General features: G+C 46.8%; 1 protein-coding gene across 3 annotated transcripts in view; it reads right to left on the minus strand.

Moving 5' to 3' along the window:
• NBAS (NBAS subunit of NRZ tethering complex) overlaps positions 1 to 19,029 on the minus strand; it is a 291,645-nt gene that overhangs the window by 228,176 nt on the left and 44,440 nt on the right. For 2 of the 3 annotated variants that reach the window (XM_036262542.1, XM_036262543.1), the window contains exons 10-12: positions 8,417 to 8,555; positions 1,676 to 1,744; positions 1,213 to 1,341 (exon numbers count right to left, since the gene is read on the minus strand). In XM_036262542.1, coding sequence (XP_036118435.1) covers positions 1,213 to 1,341; positions 1,676 to 1,744; positions 8,417 to 8,555 — 337 coding nt within the window. Of the gene's footprint in view, positions 1 to 1,212; positions 1,342 to 1,589; positions 1,745 to 8,416; positions 8,556 to 19,029 lie in introns of those variants that run through there. The other variant, XM_036262544.1, reaches the window with a different exon arrangement.

Consider the following 19,029-nt stretch of genomic DNA (forward strand, 5'->3'; position numbering starts at 1 on the left):
AATGACCACCATCAACAAATCATCAAACAAGTGCTGGCGAGGGTGTGGAGAAGAGGGGACCCTAATACAATGTTGGTGGGAATGCAGACTGGTGCAGCCACTATGGAAAACAATATGGTGTTACCTCAAAAAATTAAAAATGGAACTGCCATTTGACCCAGTGATCCCACTTCTAGGAATATACCCTAAGAAGCCTGAAGCACCAACCAGAAAGAATATATGTACCCCCATGTTCATAGCAGCACTATCTACAATAGCTAAGATCTGGAAACAGCCCAAATGTCCATCAGTAGATGAGTGGATAAAAAAGTTGTGGTACATGTACACAATGGAGTACTATGCAGCTGTAAGAAAGAAAGATCTCTTACCCTTTGAGACGACATGGAGGGACCTGGAGAGTGTTATGCTAAGCGAAATAAACCAGTCAGAGAAAGACAAGTACCTCATGATCTCACTTATTTGTGGAATGTAATAAACAAAATAAGCAGACAATCAAAACAGATTTAGAGACGTGGAAGTAGGGAACATACTGACAAACCTCAGAGGGAAAGGGGGTGGGGGTGGGAAGAGACAAACCAAAGAACTTACACGCATTTATACATAACCAGTCAACACGGATAACAGTGCAGTGAAGGCAGGTAGGGAAGGTGGGAAGGAGGGTGGCAATTCAATCGGGGAAAAAGGATGGTCATCTGTAATACTTTCAACAATAAAGATAAACTTTTTAAAAAGTTAAAACAGTTCTATCTTTCTCTATATTTTCACTATCTACCTTATGAGTGAAGAGACCATAACTCCCTCTAAGCCATAAATAACCCCAATGTTACTAGTGTTTCAAAATTTGGGAAGAACTTAACAATTTTAGAATATCGACCCTCCAAAGCCTTGATCACAATGGCTGACTTTTTTTTTTTTTTTTGCTAAGAAACTAACATCTCCAGTCTGTATTTCTGGAATGAGAAAAAGTAGAAAATGGAGAATTAATGGCCAGACTACACTCTGAATACAGAGTGTACTGCACTAGATATTAAAATCAGTACACACTGCTACTCTGTTCTTAATCTGATAACATTATAATTTAACTAAAATTCCGAAATGATGACAAATAATATAGTGCACTACAGTAAAATGCCCACAAAATGAAATCAGTATTGTCAGTACTCACCCTTAAGTGAGAATCAGTCTAAGAAGAATCAGAATCGAGAGACACACCTGCTCATTTTGACTCCACTCCCCTTGCTGCTGCAGGGATGGAACGGCCCAGATGCTGAGTTTCCCTGAGAAGTGAATGGCTGCAAGGAGGGTCCCATCTGGAGAGAGGCTCATCTTAAAGATCCCATCCTACACACAATTACATGACATTAACGTCAGAGCTCGGGGGTGCAGCTCAATGGAAATAACCTCTGGGATTTCATCACACACTTTGGAGGGTGCCATGTCATCAATGGTCCCTCACAATTAAGGGTCCCAACAGCTTCATGACATTATAAATTGCTCCAGCATACAGAAACAGGACTTGTACCCTTGAGGAGGAGTTTCAAGTCTATTTTATAGGGTTATAATTTTCATATGACCCAAAAACCAAATACCGAAAGCTCCAAGGTCCATTCAACTTTGCCCTTCATGGTGTGCTGGTGAAAATGTCTGAGAAGCACAGACTGAGCTTGTGAGTCACCTGTTCTTGTCCTGGGCGCCCGGAGAACTTGATGCTTAACATCCTCAATAATCCCAGAGTCGCTGGAACCTACAAAATAAAGGCACATCACACACAGAAGGATTAATGTTTTCTCATTGTATAAAGTCCTTTTTATCATAAAATAAAAACTATTGCAAATCTAGTATTTAAAGAAATAGTTAAGAAAATTGCTAGGTGTCAGAGATATAGGTAAGACTATTTTTATCTGGGAAGAAAAAAATTCCACCAAGTGGTAAATCTTACAAATACACCCATAATCAAATGCTTTTTAAATACATTCACAATAAGTCTAGCACAATCTAAGCAAAGTAGAATCTATTCCAAGTTCTTCTCAAATGAGACTGCCCTAGGTTATCATTCTACCCTAACATTCCTGCGGAAAAAGTCAGCACCTCCAATGGAAATTCAATTCATTAAGGAATTCATTCTATACTTGAAAAATTCCAGAAAAATAATCATCACTTAGAAACCAGTATTTGAAATAACATAAGATTATTTTTGTCTTTAGATTTATGAAATATACTGATAAAAGCATGAGAGGGAGATAGGTATAATTTTAAAATTGAAAGTAACAAGTGTTATTGAAGGTGTAGAGAATTTGGAACCCTGGCACATTGTTGGTAGGAGTATAAAACGGTATAGCCGCCATGGAAAAGGGATGGCAGTCTCTCACAAAGTTGCACTCAGAATGACCATGGACCCAGCAATGCCGTCTAAGTACACACCCGAAAGAATTAAATGTTCAAACACCTGTGCACAAGTGCTCACAGCAATACTGTTCACAACAGTCACAGGCCGACTGCTGAGCCAAACCGGCCAGGGCTGGAAAAACAATTTTAAACATACAAGAACATAAGAAACTTTTCACCTGTGATCCTTTCTCAAAACATCTATTAGAAGATAATCTCATCTAACCAAGAGATGTCTGATAAAAGTTGAGCAACAGAAGTGACCGGTGAGTATTTGAAATATAAAAATGGACAGCCAAGACAGAAAAGGTGAGGATAAAGGCAGAAACTAATGTGTAAATATTATGTGTTTTGACAAAGTAGAAATGACACAACTAAAAAAGGGAGGAGAAAGGAAAGGGAAAGAGGAAAATAAACTAATTTTTGGATAAGTAATTAGCAAGAGTTAAGAGTATCAATGAACCATGGCTGGTGTGGCTCAGTGGTTGAGCGTCAGTCAACCCATGCACCAAGAGGTCACCCATTCAATTCCGGGTCAGGGCACATGCCCAGGTTGTGGGCCTGATCCCCAGTTGGGGGCATGCAGGAGGCAGCCAATCGATGTTCTCTCTCATCGATGTTTCTCTCTCCCTCTCCCTTCCTCTCTTTAAAACCAATAAAGAAAAATTATTAAAAACAGGAATATCAGTGAAACCAATATACTCGTACAATATTAGAGGGCACTGATAACATCAAAAGGATAACTTCAGTGGAATGATAAAGGTAAATCCCCGTTCAAGCGAACTGAAGAGAGGAAGTGGGAAGAAGCACAGACAGCGGGGCATGCTGAAGGCAGGAAAATAAAGGGGTGGCAGCAGGATTTAGGGGTGTTTAAACCCTCCAGAAGCTAAACTGAAGAGTTTCCACAATGAGAAGAATAAAAGCATGTGTCATGCTGATAAATCTAACAGACAGCCAAACTGACAATGCAGGAAACAGCCTTCGATGAGCCTGCGTGAGCTCTAGTGGACACGTGGGGGCTCGGCCGTAGCTGACGCGAGGACAGTCGGTCTGAGGACAGTCGGTCTGTGCTCGCAGGACAGGTAGGTTCACAGGCACAGATGCAGGTGGTGAGGCCTGATGGACATAACTCTCCTCATCACCTCTGCCTGCTCAGAACAAGAGTTTCTCAGGGTAACAGGATTCCAAACAGCTGCATTCTTTCCACAACATTCTATACCAGAAAAGCAGCATCAATAACAAGAAATACCATCAGCTCTGTTCACTTTCACACTTTTTTCTAAACTACGTATCTTTGCCCTGGCCGGTTTGGCTCAGTGGTTAGAGCATTGGCCTGCGGTCTGGCCGGGTTCGGTTCCCGCTAAGGGCATGTACCTCGGTTGCAGTTTGTCCACGGCCCTGGTTGGGTTGTGCGGGTGGCAGCCACTCGATGTGTCCCTTCACGTCGATGTTTCTCTCCCTCTCCCTCTCCCTCCCACTCTATCTGAACAAAATATAGAAAAATGTGCTCAGGTGAGGATAAATAAAAAAATAAATAAACTACGTATCTTAAAAATAGAAAGAGATAATAGTTAACACTGTAGATCCTTTTACAATCTATCAAGTACATTCGGCACATATGACTTCATTCAATCCTGGCAAAAAGCCTTACAACACAATGGCAGGAAAGAGCTGAAATTCCAATCTGAGTTACTCCTTCCTCCCAGTAATTGAACTCTAACCTGGTGTCTGCTACAGCTCATTGGCCTTAGTTGTAGACACAGCGGTATTCTCCAATACAGTAAAGCCCTGAGGGCTGCTCCCTTTATATTCTATTACCTGGGGCAGTGATTCAATGTTGAACAAACGAATAAATAAAACTATCACAGAGATGACACTAACATTAATTTGGAAACTTCGGTCAATGCACATACTGAATTTTGCATAGTCTCTTTTACAACCTGGCAGCCTTGCAAGAGACCAGACTGCATGACAGCAACCTCTTTCCGCCCACAGCCACCCCAACACAATAGCGACCTTCAACACACAGTGAGAGGGGGTTCCGTGAGGGCAGTGTCTGCCACCTGACAGAGGAACTGATCCTACAATGCGGATGACTTTGGAGTAGGGGAAGGCTGTGGAGAACGACTGTAAGTTTAGCTGCAAGACACATTTAAAAGCCACTAACGTAATTAGAATGCACTCGCAACATTTCAGGACGTTAATCATAAAGTAGTTCAGCATTTCCCCATTTACTCTGTCAGCGCACCAGCGATTTCTTTTGTAAGACTTCCACCCAAGCGTCAGGGCGGAGGGGAGCAGCGCCGCGGAGAGCAGGTTCAGTGCTTCGGGAAGACGCAGTAATGGACACACAGGCGCTGAGAGCCGCCGCGGGGAAGGCAGGCTTCTCGGTCTGCGAGGGACTCGGTGGCAGTCCCTGCCCCAGTCACATCGAACCGCGGGGAAGGCAGGCTTCTCCGTCTGCGAGGGACTGAGTGGCAGTCCCTGCCCCAGTCACATCGAACCGCGGGGAAGGCAGGCTTCTGGGTCTGCGAGGGACCCTGTGGCAGTCCCTGCCCCAGTCACATCGAACCGCGGGGAAGGCAGGCTTCTCGGTCTGCGAGGGACTGAGTGGCAGTCCCTGCCCCAGTCACATCGAACCGCGGGGAAGGCAGGCTTCTGGGTCTGCGAGGGACCCTGTGGCAGTCCCTGCCCCAGTCACATCGAACCGCGGGGAAGGCAGGCTTCTTGGTCTGCGAGGGACTCTGTGGCAGTCCCTGCCCCAGTCACATCTAACCGTGCTTGCAGTTTACCCGCTTCCTCTCTCCGCGCATGCGCCACACTTTCCTCCTCCTTTCTTTATTTTTCCCTAGCCTTTAATTTTGACAAATTTCACAGCAACTGAAAAGTTGAAATGATTATATAATGAAACACCAGTATACCTTCCACCTGAGTTCATCAGTTATTAACTTTTTGCCCCATTTGCTTTATCTGTGCGTATACATATTTTGTAAATTATCTTCTGATTAAACCGTTTAAAAATAAACTGCAGCCCTGGCCGGTTTGGCTCAGCGGTTAGAGCGTCGGCCTGCGGTCCAGAGAGACCCGGGTTTGGTTCCCACTAAGGGCACGTACCTCGGCTGAAGTTTGTCCCGGCCCTGGTTGGGTCGTGTGGGTGGCAACCACTCGATGTGTCCATTTCACGTTCATGTTTCTCTCTCTCTCTCCCTCTCTCTCCCTCTCTCTCTCCCCCTCCCTCCCTCCCTCCCTCCCTCCCACTCTATCTGAACAAAACATGGAAAAATGTCCTCGGGTGAGGATAAAAAAAATAAAATAAACTGCAGCCTTGGCCAGGTGGCTCAGTTGGTTGGAGCACTGCCCTGTATACCACAGGGTAGTTGGTTCAATTACCAGTGAGGGCATATACCCGGGTTGCAGGTTCAACCCCGGTTGGGGCATGTGCAGGAGGCAACTGATCCATGTTTTCTCTCTTTTTCTTTCTCTTTCTCTTTCTCTCCCTTCCACTCTCTAAATATCAATAAAAATAAATAAATAGATGCAAGTAACATCATACTTCGATTCAAAATATAAAATTGTTCGAAGTCGTTCCAAGATCTGCCCTGACATATTTCACAATCAAACGTGCAAGCTGGGTACAAACTACAGCAGAGAGAGAAGCATGACTAAACTCCTGCAGACAGACGTATGTCCACACGTACAAGCACCTCCACCCTCACTCTTTACATAGAAAGCATGGGGTAATCCTCAGAGCACACATCTGACAATGCCGCTGACACGCACATGACTGCATGAGGGTAGTGGGAGAAGACGCTAAACAGGAACTAGAGGACCTGGGGCCACCCCGTCCCTGTTCTTAGCTCCTAGGATCTCAGGGGCCACAGGCTCCGCGTCTGTGAAATGGGGCTAGTGATGCTCAAACTGAGCCCGCACTGAGCCCGCAGAGAATGAGTGAGCGTGGAACGAGGACATGGGCAGGGAGGGGAAGGACAGGCACAGGGCACAGCACTGACATCAGCTGCTCTACAGATATAAATGCTTTGAAGGCCTGGTGCCAGACAAACAGTGAGTAGACCTAATAAATTATTTTTTAAAAACTCCACTTCGGCCCTGGCCGGTTTGGCTCAGCGGTTAGAGCGTTGGCCTGCGGTCCAGAGAGACCCGAGTTCGGTTCCCGCTAGGGGCATGTACCTCGGTTGCAGTTTGTCCCCGGCCCTGGTCGGTTGTGCGGGTGGCAGCCACTCGATGTGTTCCTTTCACATCGATGTTTCTCTCTCTCTCTCTCTCTCCCCCTCCCTCCCACTCTACCTGAACAAAAAATGGAAAAATGTCCTCGGGTGAGGATAAAAAAAAGAAAAACTCCACTTCGTTGGGTTAAATTTATAATCACATAATTTAGTACACGCTAAATAAAAGCTAAAGAAAAAATTAATGGAAGCTTACTATAATTGCTACAGATTTCAAAAGTACTTCATTAGTTCCTTTCAGACACTAAAACCTTAACCATTCATGGTCTTAGGGGATTATTTTAAAATCAATATATTTTAAGAAGCCCTACCCAGTCTGGCACGGTGGTTAGAGGGTTGGCCCATGGACCATAGGGTCTCAGGCTGGATACCCGGTCAAGGCAAGTACCTGGGTTGCAGGTTTAATTCCTGGCCCCAGTCAGGGTCATTCAGGAGGCAACCAATAGATGTGTCTTTCTCACATCAATGTTTCTCTCTCTTTCCCCCTCCCTCCCTTCTACTCTATCTATGAAGTCAATGAAAAAGTATCCAAGGGTTAGGATTCATACATCATACAAAAAAAGTTTTTGTTTTAGAAAATTTTATACACACACACACATTTTTTTTTTCTTAAGAAGAAAATAACGAGACAACACTCATTACAGGAAGCAGCGGCGTAACTTCACTTCTGTTGCGCTTCACTTTGACTGGCTGGCTCCCCTCACTGGAGCCAGCCGGCCCAGCCCAGGTCGGGCAGTGCTCAGCAGGGTGTGCAGTCTCGTCAAGCGCATGCTCTCCTGCAGTTCACACAAATGTCAAGCGCATGCTCCCATGCAGTTTACACAAACTCTCAAGCTCTCGCCACCACAGGGTGGCCAATGCGATAGACACGTTCGTATTCACCAATGTCTAGTTGTTGTCGCCTTTCTGGACGTACGTACAGAAAACGACTTCCCAGGTCTCTAGGCGGTGGGGGGGGGGGTGCCATGATCGGTTACAATAAATGAACTGAGAGCAGACACGGTATCGGTTCTGGTTTGAGCCAGTAACACCTTCCACCTTTCAGCCCTCTCTTCCCCTCTTAAGACCACAAACTGAGATGGTGGGACCCCAAGAGGTCGCAGCCTCCATGGAACCTTCGATCTTCACGTGGAACAGGGGTCCGGGAGCGCCGTGCACGACCAGCAGGCTCTGCCCAGGTAAGGAAACATGGCTGTGTCGTCACCAGAAGTCCGTGTGCACGTGGCCATGTCGCCGTGCCAGCGCCCAGCCTGCACTGCCCACCACAGCACACGGTGCCTGGTGCGCAGCGGAAGCCGCGTCGGGGGCGAGTGAGCGAGCGGCCGGGGAGCCCATGTCAGCATGAAGCAAAGCGGGGCTGCACCTCAGGGCCTAGGACGTGGACCGGGAGCTTCTGCCACTTGTACGCTGACTCTGCCACGTGCTGGCTGGGTGACCCAGGCCAAGTTACTCAGTGCACCTTCCTCATCAGCAGACAGGGGCCAGCGACAACACCCACCTGGAAGGGTTACTGATGAGAGGTGCGCTAACCACACCGCACCTGGCACCGCCACCAGCACAGAGTGCCAACGCCTGCTGGCGCCGGGGCTGCGGCTGGGCTCTTTGTTCTTCTAATCAGAACAAGCTGCACGCAATAGGCTTTCGGTGAATTCGATGCTCAAAAGCAGCACTAAACTTTCACCAGCACTGCGTCACTTTCCTCAGCCAGGACAAACTCTTCCCTCCTCTTCAGCCGACTGCGGCCGTCGGCCTCCACTCTGAGCCAGGGGACCGTCATTCATACTCACCGCGGCGGCGCGGTCTCCGCCCTCAGCAACCTGCTTATAGTACGGTGAGCCTGAAAGGGCTCTCCAGGCGGACAGGCCGGAGCTGGAAGCCTTCCATCTGCCCACGTCGGCAGTTTCGCATCCACCAACCAGTAAAAGTCTTAGAAAGAGAAAAAGAAAAGCAATTGACGAGTTGCAAATATAAACAAGACAACATCAGAACAGAGAAAGCAGAGTTACCTTCTCAAAGAAACTCAAAGAAAAGTTACCACCTACTAAACCTAGAAGGTAAATAAGTAGAAGAAACAAGCAAAAGAAACTTGCCCTGGCCGGTTTGGCTCAGCGGTTAGAGCGTCGGCCTGTGTTCCAGAGAGACCTGGGTTCGGTTCCCGCTAAGGGCATGTACCTCGGTTGCAGTTTGTCCCCGGCCCTGGTTGGTCGTGCGGGTGGCAACCACTCGATGTGTCCCTTTCACGTCGATGTTTCTCTCTTTCTCTCTTCCTCTCTCTCCCTCCCACTCTACCTGAACAAAGAATGGAAAAATGTCCTCGGGTGAGGATAAAAAAAAAAAAGAAACTAGGAAGTTTCCCATTAGAATTTCACCTTCACTTGCACAGGGGTAAGGCTTACACATTCAACACCTGAAACCCAGATGGGGATTTAGAAATGAGAAAATATGTTTTAAGGTTGGCCATTAAATACTGAAGAAACTGTCTGTATCAAAACCAATAAACTTGAATAAACAGACATATCACCTGGCCCAGACACGAGTGTGTTAATCACAGCAGAACATGGGACACAATGAGAGCACAACTGTCAGGAGAAAGACAGCGGGGGAGCTGCAGGTGGAACAGGAACAGCGACACTGGGAACAGACTGCTCAGTGGTTCAGCCGCGCATCGCAACTGGCTCACTTTTCTGTTTGTTGTGCTGTTAGAATTAGAGACCAGCTGCCAAAGGGAAAACAGCCTGACATATACAGAGTTAAAACACCGTGTGATCACGATCCAAACTGAGCGGAGAATAATGACGGAACCCAAACAGCCATGATTTCTCTTGCTGAGGTGTAACAGGTGTATAACGTTACACTGGTTACTGGTGTACAACTGATGATTCGGTATCTGTAGGTATCTCGTGGCGTGATCACCACAGTGAGCCTACTTAACATCCATCACATGTAGTTACAAATTTCTTTCTTGTGAAGAGAATGTTTAAGATCGACTCTTGGCAATTTTCAAATAAGCGAGACAGTGTTATTCACTATCGTAGCCACCGTCAGTCCTGCCTTTTAAAGGTAAGTTATGTTCAGTAAACCTGGCACCAAACTGTCTAAAAAGTGTGAAAGGTCTGAGCCGTTAAGGGGACACTGCACACTACCAGAGAACTCCGCTGTGCCCAGGGACACTGAGGCCGCAGACATGAGGGAAAGTGAAAACTCTGCAGGGTCCCCACTTCACAAGTCCCTCCCCTACGCTCTGGGGGCTCCCTGCCGCCTGAGAGGGAGAAGGACATTCAAAACAGGGGTGCCACTGGTCATGCCCACACTGCTCCCCCACACAGCCACCATGTCCCAAATGGCAGGAGACAATATCAAGCTCCCTTTGCATCAAAACGTACACAACTGCTGTCATCGCCACGTTCCCATTTTGCCAAAAACAGATGCACTTCGTCCACAAATTAGCATGTACCTTTTTCTGGGTCATGTTCAGAGAAAAACAAAAAATTGTAGTTTCTGTGCAGAAATCGAAAGGTTGAGAGAGAATACTTCGCGAGGTGCCTTGCAGTCGCTACACCTGAAGGCTGACTCGGTTAAATGGTCATGGTAACCAATGTTAACTTTCAAATGTTTATTACTGCAAGCGGAAGTGCCTCACGATGTAACACCGGGAGCTGTGACGGTATGTCCCTTCCAGACCAGCAGAAGTGTTTCCTTGATGGCAGTCCCAAAAACTGTACTGCTGGGCAAAGCGGCGCCCGTTCATTCAGCCCAGTCTGTGTGCAGGAGAATAAATGGCCCCCAGAGATGCCCACATTGCAGTCCCTGGGACCTGTAAACATGTTATATTACAGGGATTTAAGGTTACTAATCAACTGACCTCTGAACAAGGAGATTACCGGGGATCATCCAGGCAGCCCAATGTGACCACAGCGTATTCAAAACCAAAACAGGAGGCAGAGTCCGTGCCAACCTGGTGTGCCTGAGACCAGCCATGGCTGCCTTTGAAGGTTGAGGGGCCACAAGATGAGGAAGCTGAGCAGCCTCTAGAAGCTGGAAAAGCTGAGAAAACAGGTTCTCCCAGAGCTTCCAGAAAAAACAGCCTTTTTTTTTTTTTGGTGGTACATGCCCCTAGTGGGAACCTAACCCAGGACTCTCTGGTCTGCAGGCCACGCTCAACCGCTGAGCCAAACCAGCCAGGCTTTGATCTGAGCTCAGTGAGACCCATCTAGGACTCCTCAGCTCCAGGCCTATGCGACCACAACTACGTTGTGGCGATTCGTCAGGGCAAACACAGAAAACACACACACCTGGTGTCCTTCCCAGTCCAGGGCCCCAGGCGACCCTCAGGCTGTCCCTCCACCACTCACCTCTGCCATCTGTCTCTGAACTAAGCTGGCAACACGGTGTTCTTACAAACCCTCAGCTCTACCATATACCCTCAGATGTAACCCTTTCAACAATGCACAAAATCCTTCTGGGCTCAGCCACGGAGCTCAGCCAATGCAAACGCTCCAGATTCACAAAGTATGGCAAATGTGCTTCATTCACAGAGACGCGTCGAGCTGTCACTCAAAGCCCTGCGTACTGCTTTCTGAGACACTCTGAGTGTGCATCACAGCAAACGGGAAGCAGCACATTTTGAGAAGATGGCCTGAAGCAACCCATCTGGCTGTTTCTGCCCGAGGCCAATCCTCAGAGCTAACAGGTAATTAGCCCTGTTCACCAGGGCAGGGCACATGAGGGCCCCAAGTCAAGCCAGTAAGTAGTATGAGAATGACTTGCCTCGAGCATCCATTCTGCTCAAATGATTCTTTTACACTAAAATAATTTCCCCAAAAAGGTACATTTACTGCAGAGAAAATCGTTTTATTCCTCTGGATCTAACTACCAATTTGAAGAAAATACAGTTGACAAAAATACTTTAAATGGCACTACAGAGGTGAAATCTAAACGATGGGAAATCTAAAAATCCAGACAGTAAGGAACTACAAAATAAATCACCTGGTTTCTTCGCAGGAATTCCCCAACACTCTCTGTCTCTCTCAGCAAAAAAAAAAAAAAAACAAGGGAAAGGGAGAAAATGTAGAGCAGATTAATGAATTAAAAGAGAACACAGTCTGGATATTTGATGACATTGACCAATTACTGTTAATTATCTTCGAATCTAATAATGGCTTCACGTTTATGTTTTTAGAGGCACTTCTTAGATAAACACTGAAGTAGGTATGAAACAGTATCTTTCCAGAGCCCCTCACAAGGAGCAGAGGCGGCGGGGACCGCCTGGGACCAGGGCAGGAGAGGCTGCCGCGCACTGATGTGAACTGCGGGACAGGCACGAGACAGGCAGGATTCTGCTCTCGCTATGGACAAGTTTCAGATTTTCTATAAAGAAATTTTTGTTTTTTGAAAGTCAACTCATCAGGAAAAATGCCTCTGACTAAAAAGAAACAAAACATTTAATTTTGAATATCTACTTTTCCAAATTTATTCAGTGTATTTTTCCAAACAAAAAACATGTCATTCATAAAACGTATCTTTAAAAATCAGTAAGATGGCCTGGCCGGTGTGGCTCAGTGGACTGAGTGCCATCCCATGGACTGAAAGATCCCAATTCAACTCCAGGTCAGGGCACACGCCTGGGTTACGTGCTCAATCCCCAGTAGGGGGCGTGCAGGAGGTGGCCAATCCATGTTTCTTTCTTACATCAATGTTTCTCTCTCTCTCCCTTCCTCTCTAAAAAAACAACAAACAAATCAATAAAATATTTTTTTAACAGCAACATGTAATTATAATAAAAGCAGTGTTTGAAAATTCAACATTCCCAAAAGGCCAGGATAAAGCAGATACTAACAACCAAAATAATTTTCGTTTGATGGAGGTACAACATATATATTTACACTAACGGTGTAATTCTTTTCTCAAGGGATTGAGCATTATTGTTTAATCTGCACTACTATGTCATGGAGGGGACAGATGTCATGTCTAATTTTCAGACTAAAAAATATACATACAGAGATCAAGATTGTGGCGGGCAGAACCGAAGGGAGGGTGAGTGTGAGAGAGAGTGAGCAGTGTGTGAGACAGGGTGAGTGGACGTGAAGGTGGACGACCAAATCTGAGCAGAGCAGAGACGCAGAGCAGAAGGTCCCTGTGCTGTGGACGGAGCAGTCGGCGACCGCGGTGAGCAGCCCTTCAGGGCGCGTCTCCCTACACCGAAGGGAGGTCCCAGCATTTGGAAGATCCCGGGTCTTCCCTGGGAGGAGGCAGTGGGAGCAGCTAGGGCCCAGCAACCTGAGCCACCAGCACACCTGGCACCATCGGACCAGTGGACACTGTGTCAACACAGACCAGTGCACAGTAGTGGAGCTGCCAAGGTGCCGGTAGCGGAAGCCATGGACAGCCCGGAGCCCAGCACCATCCCCCACAGTAGCAGCCCGATCAGAGTCGAGATATACCCCCAGCAACAGAGGCTGGGGAGCAGACATCCATCCCTAGGCAACAGAAGCACAGACCAGCAGCTGAGACCCATCCCCAAAAACTACAGCAAAAGCTGAGCGGGAGTTGACCCCACGGGGCAGCAGCACTCCCCAGCCGCCAGCGGCGGGACCTGGGGCTCCACAGAGGCCTGTGCGGTCCAGCAGCTCACAAGAGCAGTGGGAAGCCGGAGCCCGAGAGGGACTGGGGCGATGCAGCTGCCCGTGGGTCCTGCGGGGTGCTGGGGCACCAGAGAGCCTGTGCGACCCAGCAACCCACAACAGCGATGGGAAGCTGGAGCCCGGGAGGGACTGGAGCAATCCAGCTGCCTGCCCACGGGACCCGCAGGGTGCTGGGGCACCAGAGAGGCCTGGCGACCCAGAGGGACTGTGCGATCCAGTTACCCACAGGACCTGTGGGTGCCAAAGCACCAGGGAGGCCTGTTCAACCCAGCACCCAAAGAGAGACATAGAGCCAGGTCCCCAAAGGGACTGTGCAATCCAGTTACCCGCGGTACCTGCGGGGTGCTGGGGCACCAGAGAGGCCTGTGCAACCCAGCTGCGCACAAGATAGGCGTAGAGGATGTGAAAATGGAGGCGGAGTAAATAGAAGCTACACAGACGATCTCCCAGGACCAAACGGGAATTACAACTAAAATAAAGACAAATCCTCAGAAAAAAGCAGCAGGACAGGACCACACATAACCAGGGACACGGGTAGGATCTGAGGAGGCGCGAGAGGGTGGGGGCTGGGAGCCCACGGACAGCAGCGGTCTTGGCTGTGAGCAGCGCCCCGGGGAATAAAGACCAAGCCTGCTCCACAGTGCAGAGAGCCTGGACAGAGCACTAAAATAGCCACAGCCACTCACCCGGAGCTCTGGCAGAGGGAGGGCAGACTGGGCTGGACCTCTGTGGGGACACCCAGGATTTGGAGGGCACTCAGGGTTTTGCTGAGTTGTGACCACAAAGGACAGTGGCCAGTGTGCTCCTTCCCAGAGCTGTGGGGAAAAGCAGCCCCCCACCCCCACCCCGTTGGAGATTCAGCCTTTCCCAGGTGAGGCAACAAAATACAAACTGAGGCTCATTAACAACCAGCATCTATCCCACTCTCTGGAAATCCTCTTATGCAGGACACCAGGGCTACATTCCAAGGCACTGAGTAACTGAGACTACTAGCCTCCAGGAAAAAGCTAGAGGATAACTGAACCTTTCCTGGGCTTGCAAATCTACCCAACAAAGCAAGACTTGACAGTGCTGTTTAACGTGGGCCCACCCAGGCTCATCCAAACCCAGTAGAGGGAGCCACAAACAGCAGAACACCAAAAATTGGCAGGCTCCAAAACCCACTGAGTTAGCCAAAATGGTGAAACAAAGAAACAAATCCCAAATGAAAGAACAAGAGAACTCTACCAAAGATGAGATAAACCTCGGTTGCGGTTTGTCCCCAGCCCTGGTTGGTTGTGCAGGTGGCAGCCACTCGATATGTCCCTTTCACGTCAATGTGTCCCTTTCACATCAATGTTTCTCTCCCTCCCTCCCTCCCTCCCTCCCTCCCTCCCTCCCACTTTATCTGAACAAAAAATGGGAAAATGTCCTCGGGTGAGGATTAAAAAAAAAAACCTGGTATACTGGCACAAGAACAGGCAGATAGATTAATGGAACAGAATAGAGAACCCAGAAATGGACCCAAGACAATATGCTCAATTAATATTTGACAAAGGAGGCAAGAGCATACAGTGGAATAAAAACAGCCTCTTTAATAAATGGTGTTGAGAAAATTGGACTTCTACATGTAAAAAAAAATTAAACTAGACCATCAACTTACACCATACACAAGAATAAACTCAAAATGGATAAAAGACTTAAAAGTGACTCATGAATCCATAAACATCCTACAAAAAAATGTAGGCAACAAAATTTCAGACATCACAGGCAGCAGAATTTTCACTGATACATCACCTAAGGCAACAGAAACAAAGAAAAAAAATGAACACATGAGACTACATCAAACTCAACAGCTTCTGCACAGCAAAGGAAACAACCACCAGAAGGGAAAGGCAACCCTCTCTACGGGAGAGCATAATTGCCAACGATACATCATACAAAGGGTTAACTTCCAAAATATATAGAGTGTTCATACAACTCAACAAAATGAAGACAAAGAACCCAATTAAAAAATGGGCAGAGGAAATAAATAGACATCTCTCCAAACAGGACATACAAATGGCCAAGAGACATATGAAGAAATGCTCATCATCACTAATCATCAGAGAGATGCACATTAAAACAACAATGAGGTATCACCTCACACCTGTCAGAATGGCCGCCATCAACAAATCACCCAGTAGACGAATGGATAAAAAAGCAGTGGTACATATATACAATGGAGTACCATGCAGCTGTAAGAAAGAAAGATCTCTTATCCTTTGAGACGACATGGAGGGACCTGGAAAGTATTATCCTAAGCGAAACAAGCCAAACAGAGAAAGACAGGTATCATATGATCTCAGTTATTTGTGGAATATAATGAACATAACAGTCTGAGGAATGGGGTAGTCCCAGAGACGTGGAAGTGGGGTACAGACTGACAATCCCAAGCGGGGGGGGGTGGAGATAAACCACAGAACTTATATGCATGTATGCATGAACAGTGGACATGGACAACAAAGCTGGGGACAGGGTGGGGAGGGAGAAGGAGGGGGGAATCAGTGGGGGGGAAAGGAGAAACATCTGTAACAAAAATTAATTTTAAAAAATAAAAATAAAAAAAATATATACATACATAGAAAATTAAGTTGCCTCACTAGTGAAGGAGATACAGAGCTGAGATTTCAGATCTGTTATCTCCTGGTCTTGATACTAGAAAACACTTCCTCTCAACGAACTTCTCACAGATATCATGGCCAGACATAGATCAAATTGGCTGCAATATAATAAGATCCAAAAGAACAACAGAAATTCAGAATCTGCTTTCAAACAACCCCGCCTCCATCCATGGCAGACTAAAGAGTAAGAGGAAAGAGGCAGAATGATGGAACCAATCATGCGATGTCCCCCCGCTGGACTTGGGGACGCTGCTGCTCCAGCTGCAAGGATGCAGACGTGCACATGTGGACTAAAGGAGGAGGGAGGAGGGGCTGGCCGACTTCATCAGCGCACTCACAAAGTGGGTACTGGCAGCTACTGTGTGCCAGGCACTGTGCAGGGCACTGGGCACACAGAGATGAATAAGGTGGGCTCACCCAAAAAGCTCACTCTGGCCCTGGCCGGTCAGAATCAGCAGTAGAGCATCGGCCCGCGGACCAATGAGTCTTGAGTTCAATTCCGGTCAAGGGCACGTACCTTGGTTGTGATTCGTCCCCAACCTTGGTCGGGGTCACGCGGGAGGCAACCAGTCGATGTGTCCCTCTCACGCCAATGTTTCTCTCTCTCTCCCTCCCACTCTCTCTGAAGATGAATAGAAAAATATCCTTAGGTGAGGATTTAAAAAATGTTCACTCTCTGATTTGGGAAGAATAAAAGGAAAGAGGAGCTGGGAGCCTGGAATTAAGTGGTGGGAAAGACGGTAGACACAGCTGAATACAACTCAGTCCACACCGACTGAACAGCCACCTTAATTAAGTTGTACGTGCCAAGAGGCATCAACCCCAATTCCAGATGCTAACTTGGTCTGTTACTTTACTACTTCACAGGACGCAGTGCTGACCACGGCTATGCGCAGTGATCAGGAAAAGCGAAGCAGAGCAGGTCACCAGTGGCGCCTGCCTAGTGAATGAGCCTTCTCCAGCACGGTCCCCGTGTTAGAGCAGGCTGCCTGGGCCACGCCAGCCACGCTGAAGAGGAGTGACTGCCACTGGTGGGACCATGTCACTTACATGAAAACGGTGGGAAACAGGGAAGTCTGAGGCCCAGCACAGCCCACACAACTAATGTTTCCCGAGTGACTGAGAACTTAAAGCCCCAACTTTCTCCTTACATAACACAGAGTGAAGGTGCCAAAGAGACTCCTCGGGCCCGTCCTCACCCCTGCGGGGTTCCAGCGGTAAGAGTGAGTCAGGGGGAAGGGAGGGCTCGTGGCAACAGGGCGGGCAGAGCCGGGAGGGGGCCGCAGACCACAGCGCCAAGTCGAGAAGGTAGTAAGGGAAAGAAAGCGTCAGGAAGAATTCTCAAAGTATTTGTGAAAGACATAGCAGATGTGAAGAGAGAGAAAGGCCACTCCCTGATGGACTCAATACCGTGAAGGTGCCAATCAGCCTTAACTTCATCTATCTACTGAATGCAATTTCAAATACAATCCCAACAGAATATTTCATGGAATTGAGCAAACGGACGCAGAACTAGACAAACAGAAAATTCACATGGGAAAGCAGATTAAGAAAAGCCAACTCAGCTCACACTGATGATCTTTTCTTTTATGAGCTGTGCCTTCTGCACCTTGACCCATAAATACTTTCCTATCCTCGTATCAGTAAGACATCTCCTTTGTATCTGACCACATCAAACTCTAAAACTTCTGCCCATAAAATGAAAAGACATATCACACACCGGGAGAGGTTATTTACAACACAGAAAACTAACAGATTATTAGCAGACAGCATCTATAAGGATCTCCCATAAGCAGCCCGAAGTAAAAGTGGACAGCGAATAAGAAGTTCACAAGAGGACAAATCCACAGTAACTTATAAACCATGGGCGAGACTGCAGCAGTCCTTTGGAGAATGACGTGACAGTGTCTAGCAAATGCACATACCCAGCAATCGCACGAGCTGTATTCTAAGGACACTCTAGAGAAATTCTTGCACAGGCGTATTTATCTCTTGGTAAAAGGGCATTTTGTGCACACTTCCTATAATGCAGGAAAATTAGAAATTCTTGCACAGCCCTGGCCGGTTTGGCTCAGCGGTTGGAGCGTCGGCCTGAGGACCAGAGAAATTCTTGCACAGGCGTATGTGTCTCTTGGTGAAAGGGACATTTCATGCACTCTATTTATAATGCAGGAAAACTAGAAATACTTTAATGTTTAAAAGGCGTGGGTACATAAATTCAGTAAGTTGTTCAGAGAAACACATACAAGGTCAAAAGATTATAAAAATATGTATTGGAAGGTCGTACACCAAAATCACGAGAGCAGTTGCCTCCAGAAAGGGGAAATGAGACAAAGAAATGGAAGTAGGAAATGTTGTTTGTACCACTGCCTCTTATTTATGATTTCTGTGTATTATATGCACACACATCGTTAGTTAAAAAAAAAAGATACTCTTAATATCTGTCAATTGTGAGCAGTAGGTACTTAGGTATTTATTACATCATTCCTATACTTTTCTCTCTCTCTCACTCTCTCTCTCTCTTTTTTAACTCAAAAAGGAATATCAAGATACAGTATCCCAAATTAAGTACATAAATGTTTCCAATTAATAAAGTCCAGGAGAAAAAAATTCAGTGAACTGGCTTTAACTCTTCCCATCAACCCACAAGTCTAGTCAAATGCTGAAAATAAAATTAGCATGTAATTTACTTTGTGACATTTGGAGCTAGTTTATATATCAATGGCTATATCTAAGCATCTGTGATTTATTACTGAGAGGACTGTTAGATGTTTGCAGAAATTACATCCACAAGCAGACAACACTGTAGAAAATCATTTGTATCATTAATGTTCTTTTCTGTTGCAGTGAGCTCCTCCACCCAGAATATTCACATGCAGAGTGAACGAGTATCTCCTGGAATATTCGCAGTATTTAGCTGGTAAGTGCCTAGTTTAAGAATCACATGAGATAAATAATTGTTTTTAAAGTATTCTATAAAGATATAAAGCAAAGCAGAATCCCTATGGTACAAATGAGATTCTTTATACTAAAGCACATGATGGATTCAAGCTTAACTTCTTAACAAAAACGGGGCTAGGGGAGGGAGAGAGAGAAATTAACTTTCCCAATAATCTT

Source organism: Molossus molossus, unplaced genomic scaffold, assembly GCF_014108415.1.
Source record: "Molossus molossus isolate mMolMol1 unplaced genomic scaffold, mMolMol1.p scaffold_m16_p_15, whole genome shotgun sequence".
Lineage (NCBI taxonomy): Eukaryota > Metazoa > Chordata > Mammalia > Chiroptera > Molossidae > Molossus > Molossus molossus.